Here is a 5,622-nt window from a genome sequence, read left to right on the forward strand (position 1 = left end):
AGGAGCAAGTGATCACAACCTTAACATTTTTATTGAAAATTGGAGCCTTGACCTGGGGATAACGTGAAACCCATGAGCTGCACGTTTCTCTGTAGACTGCATCTGGACACTTGTCACATTGCTGACTGGGTCTGACAGTCATCGCCAGGACTGCCTGGGCCTGTGTTCATTCCCAGTCAATGAGTCTTGGGACACAGACGTCCTGGACTCGTGCCCGGTGCCAGGCCTCGTGCCTGCCCGAGGATGCAGACACACCCGCACCCGCCATCACCATGCAAGTGCCAGGAGCTCTTCTCAGCGCTTATGTGTGGGAACTTGAGTAATCCCATACCCTAGGAGGTGGCACTACTGTCACCGTCACCCCAGTATGCAGATGAGGAATCAGAGGCCAGAAAAGGGGGTGACTTCAGTCACACAGCAAGCATGTGGCAGAGCTGGAGTCCAGGTCATCATTCTGAGCCTGCCCCTGGCTGGGCCATTGTGCCTTGTCACCTCTCTGCAGAAGGTGGGCCCCATCCCCTGCATCAGGCCCCCAGCCTGGCCAGCGCTCTTCCCACCCTGCCCCAGGCCACCTGCTGTGCCTGTGAGGGCTGTGTGTGAGCACCCTCTGGAGCGCTGCTGATTCTCTTGTCTCTCCCCTGTGTCCTGCCAGGAAGCTGATCAGTATCTCCTTTGGGGACCTGAACCCTTTCCCCCTACGCCAGATCCGGAACCGACGCGCCTACCACTTGGAGAAGGTCCGGCTGGAGCTGACCGAGCTGGAGGCCATCCGTGAGGACTTCCTGCGTGAGCGGGACACCAGCCCTGACAAGGGTGAGCTGGTCAGTGACGAGGAGGAGGAGGATACCTGAGTGGGCTCCGGGACGCTGCTCTTCTTGCCTTCACAACCAAAGTGTGCCCAAAGGGCGAAAACACGCTCAAAAGCCAGAATGTAACATGTGTGGCCTCTGGGGATCTGCTGGGCAGATGTCCCAAGCCAGGCTGCACTTCCTCATTTCCCACTGTGCGGGGCAGGGGTGGGAGGTCTAATCTGTTTACAGCCATTTCTGTGCCATGCTTTCGGTTACATGTATCTCAGTCACGCTTTCTGCCTGATTGGTGGATCCTCGGGCTGACCAGTGGCTATTTGCAAGAGCCTGTTTCCAGCCTCCGTCAGCCTGTCGGTGTTCTGACCCTCTGAAACTTTGCTTTGCTGGGCATCTCCCCATGTTCTCTCTCCTGTACATAGTGAGCAGTGCTGTGAAGGATGCCCACTGTGCTTCAGGCACCTGTAGGCCAGAGGGTTGCTGCCTCAGGCATAAGGTCGGTATGAAAAGGGGCTGCCTTAGAAAAGCAGGCACATCCCTTGTTCAGAAATGGCCACTGTAGAAAGCCTGTGAACCTCCCACCAGTGGCTTTAGGCTGCCAGCCATGCCCCATTTCTAGAATAGCCTTTGCCCTTCCACACGCAACCCTTCCATCAGTGGCTCCCGGCCTGCATGGGGAGAGCCTGGCTGCCCAGACACCCACCCTCACTTCTCATGGCCCGCCTGTGTTTGCAGATCACTGGGCTGCTCTGTCCCCAGCTTGCCCCTGCCTGGCATGGCTCTGTGAGATTCTGTGGAACGCCCTTCTTGACTTGTAGAAATCCTTCACCAAGTACGATGGGACGGGATTCCAAGTAAACGATGGACCATCATATTGCAAAACAGGCCCACGCCTGGGCTGGCCTTGGTTGAGGGGATGGAGGAATGTTTTTGGGGGTGCTTTGCAGGGCAGTGGTGCAGCTGCAGCATGAACGCTCTTGGACAGCTGAAAACCGTGGCCTCCTTGGGGATGGCCAGTGCTCCTGGTGTCTCCTCCACCTGACCTGGGCTGTGTAGGAGGCCGGCTGCCAGTGCCCGGGGCTGGGAAACTTTTTTGCTTGGGGCCCAGGCTTGGGTGAGCTCTCCCAGATGTGTGCCCACTCCACCACTGCCTGGAAGCATCCTTGTTCTTTGCCAGGATGCAGGGTCACTGTTGCCTCTGACACAGCAGTTTCTGGGAACTCAGAGGACTGCCTTTCTGAGGGCTAGGGAGAGGCTTTGAGCAAGGAGCTTATTTTTGCTTAATCCCTTAATCCTTCAGGCATCAAAAAGGGGTTTTGTCTGTCGTTGTCTTTGAGAGCAGCAGTTTGAGGTCTGACTCCTTCAGTTGTCCTGTGAGCTGGGCGTTGCAGTCCGCTTGAATCAAGTGTTGGAACCCCCCACCCCTCAGCCCATCGTGAAACGACAGCTGTCAGCCAGGGGGGTGGCTGCTGAGGAGGTGCAGCAGGAATGGGGCTGGGCCCGTGGGCCGGCCCCAGCTGCCCTCAGGTTTTACTTTCCAAGCCGATGGCCCCTGGAACATGCCAGCACACACTGCCATGTCCTGGGGCTAAGAGCTGCCTTTAGGGACAGGCTCGTGTTGTCCAGTTTGCCCCGAGAGATGCACCTGACCAGGGGCCCGTCGTGACTGCAACCCACAGTGGTATGTTAGTGTTTCCAGGCAGTTGTCAGCAGCTGCCGGACAGTGTGTGTGCGACAGCAGGAGAGTTCCTGGAGGAAAGGGACTGGAGACGCTTTCTCAGAGGTTCTCCTGCCTGGAATCAAGTGACACGTGTCCAGAAGGCAAGAGAGGGCAGCTCCGCCTAGTTCCAGTTTAGGAACAGGATGGAGCCAACTCCTCTTTCCAGGACTGTGGGCCTCACTCTTTCGCGCTAACACTTTCCCTCCCTCACGTCACTGAGGAAAGAGCTGCTCTGTCTCCTCCAGTGCCCTGGAGGTCCCTGGCCTCCACTGGCTGCCATGGCAGGGGGCCCTTCTGGCAGGGGCTGCCCTACGCTGCTGTTCCTCCTCCGAACCTTCACCCCAACACCCAGCCCGTGGCCCCTGCAAGGGGGAACCTTGCCAGCTGGGAAACCCAAAGGCCTGTCCAAATGCGCGCACCAGGACCGAGGGGAGCTCCCTCCCCACACCTGCTGGGAATTGCCAACTTTTAAATGGATGGGGCTTTTCATGGGTTGAACCTCTGTTCATACTTTTGTACACTTTCGCTACAGTTTATATTTTTATAGGCTATTTTCTCAAGGTGTTTCTAGATTCCACATATCTATTTTATATAACAAGTTCTTATATGTGACTCCCTTGTATCTGTGCCAGCCTCAGCCTCCGAGTTGCTCTTCCCTCTGGCCCTGACTCTCACTGACTCACCGATGTGATGTGCGGGCCCACTTCTTACCCCAGGTAGCCTCGGGCGCTGCCTGTAGTCATGCTGACAGCTGTACAGTAGCCGCCAAGACTGCTGACGGCTGGAGACGGTTCTGGTTTCAACTACGGTATGTCGATATCTGAAGTATTCTAGACGGATCCTCGGTTGGGTTTTCTAACTATATGTTTGTATTGCACAGATCCCCACCCGCCATCCTATAGTATTGTCTTCCCGTGTGTTCCGGGGCTTCTGGGCAGCTGGGCCTGCCCGGGGAAGTCCTTGCAGGTGGGAGGCCATGCAGAGACCCAGTGTGTGCCACTGAGCGTCCCACCGCTGCTGGGCAACTGGAGGACTGCAGGGGGCGCCAGGTGACTCTCTCCTTTTATATCACAGCAGCTCCTGTGCTGACCTTCAAGTGACGTTTTGGAACTGTAATACTAAAGGAAGAAAGCTACTAATTTGTATAATATTCTGCTTTGAAATTCAGTCCTAGTCACTAGTGATGGGGCTCACCCCAAGGGCTTGGAGGGTGGGGCGGGGCTTATTGGTGTTGGGGGGTGAGGAGGGGCTCTCTGACCTTCCAGCCTGGCGTTTCTGGGTGTCCCTGCCCTTGGCTCACCCTGGGGCGGGTGTGTCAGGATGCCTTTGCCAGCAGGGGCAGCCTTGGGAGGCCCCAAGGACCATGGCCAAGCTGCAGGTGTGGGCTGGGGGCACCGAGGTGGGAAAGCCGGAAGCTGGAGACTCCCTGTGTCCGGATAACCCCCCACCCAGCCACAAAGAACAGGCATGCCTCCTTCCGCCAGCTGTGCCATGCCCTGCCTGAGTCACAGGCTTGTCTGTCTCCTGCCCGGGCTGACAGCTCAGGCCCAGCTGCCACTGGGGACACCCCCAGCCATCAGTGGAAAACACCCAAGAATGATGAAGACCAAAGGGGTTCCCATAGGGGTGTTTCGGGGTGGCTCCAGCAAGGATTCCCAGACAGGGCAGGCCAAGGCCTGGCAGGCTTTTCTCTTCTGGGGACATGGATTCAGCGAGGCTGGGGGTTCCTGAAGTCATCACGCAGCACAGCAGCGGCAGCAGAGCTGGGACAGGGACTGGCTTGGTGTGTGGGACAGGGACCGGCTTGGTGTGTGGGTCAGGAGCAAGTCGACAGGCCCTGCTCCCCACCCCTTGGAAGGGACTGCCACCAGGGGCCATTCTGACTAAGGCCTGGGAAGCCATTACTCGGAGTGTGGGTCCCCAGGGTCTCGGGCCAGCCGGGCTGCTGCAGACAGACAGGAAGCACGCCTGATGCTCCTCCACCCTCGGGCAGCACAGCGGGGCTGGGACTCACATTAGCGTGCCCAGCAACTTGCTTTCCTGCGTGAACTCTGGCAGGCGGACCTCTCTGTGCAAAGCCGCCACTGGGGCCTGCTCGGGGCCCTCGCCCTCTTCCACCTGCTGAGGGTGGCCTGGAACTTGGAGGTGGGCAGTCAGGGCCTAGGGTGGGCCTGTGTCACCAGGGCGTGTGCCCTTGGACCAGTTACTTCCTCTCAGAGCCTTGGGCTCCTCTGAGGATGGGGCTTGTTGGTGTGAAATGAGGTGAGCATGTTGAGTTGGGGAGCAGCAGGACACGCACCTGCAGGCAGCCGCCCTGGCCACGCTCCCTCCCTACCTTCCAAGTCCTGGGACAGACACAGTAGGGCACAGCTGGCCAGCCTGCTCTCCTCTTCTCCGTCCACTTTTTGCAGAGGAGTCAACAGATACAACAAGGCTAGGGAGGTGCCCCTGGGGGCCCCAGTCCCCATCACTCCAAGGGGCAGTCCCTGCAAGTGACAAGGTGGGCCCAATCCCTGTGGAACAAGTCTCTGAGGACCACAGAGTAGGGCCTCAGGGAATGCTGGGAGCCTGAGCTGGAGGCAGGCAGCAAGTAAGGGCCAAGCTGTGCCCCTGCCCAGAAGACCTTCCTGCCCCCAGAACCCCACCCCCTGCAGACAGCCCTCCCTGGGCAGCAGCCCCCCGGCTTCCAAGGCCTGTGCCTCACCTGACGCCATGCTCTCACGGACTCGTTTGCTGATCTGTACCCCGCAGATCTGCCCCAGAGAAGCAGGTGAAAAGCCGCGCCTGCCGAGGTGCTGCAGCGGTGGAGTTTTGGGCAGAGGGGTCGGGGGAAGAGTTTCTCACTTTTAAGATTCCCCAAATCCAAGATGAAGTCACGCTGTGCTTTGGAATGGCAGATGCTCATTTATGTAAAATAATAAATGTTACACAAACTGTTAGAATAAAAAAATACCTTTCTTGAGGGGGAGGAGGTCCTCAGCCTACCGCTGGGTAGTAAGAGGGGGTTAGCACCATTAGGGCACAGGGGGCGGGAGCTCCGCCACAGCCTGTGGTGGGCCCTGAGGTCTGTCAGTCGGTCTGTGCATCCTGGCACGG

General features: G+C 58.1%; 1 protein-coding gene across 6 annotated transcripts in view; it reads left to right on the forward strand.

Annotated features, from left to right (window-relative positions):
- TBC1D2B (TBC1 domain family member 2B) overlaps positions 1 to 3,676 on the forward strand; it is an 82,702-nt gene extending 79,026 nt beyond the window's left edge. For 3 of the 6 annotated variants that reach the window (XM_055277593.2, XM_055277592.2, XM_063638693.1), the window contains exon 13: positions 653 to 3,676. In XM_055277593.2, the coding sequence (XP_055133568.2) occupies positions 653 to 851 (199 nt within the window). In that variant the 3' untranslated portion in view covers positions 852 to 3,676. The remainder of the gene's footprint in view (positions 1 to 652) is intronic. The other 3 variants (XM_055277595.2, XM_063638694.1, XM_055277594.2) reach the window with 2 other exon arrangements.
- The last annotated feature ends 1,946 nt before the right edge of the window (positions 3,677 to 5,622 follow it).

This window comes from Symphalangus syndactylus, chromosome 5, assembly GCF_028878055.3.
Source record: "Symphalangus syndactylus isolate Jambi chromosome 5, NHGRI_mSymSyn1-v2.1_pri, whole genome shotgun sequence".
Lineage (NCBI taxonomy): Eukaryota > Metazoa > Chordata > Mammalia > Primates > Hylobatidae > Symphalangus > Symphalangus syndactylus.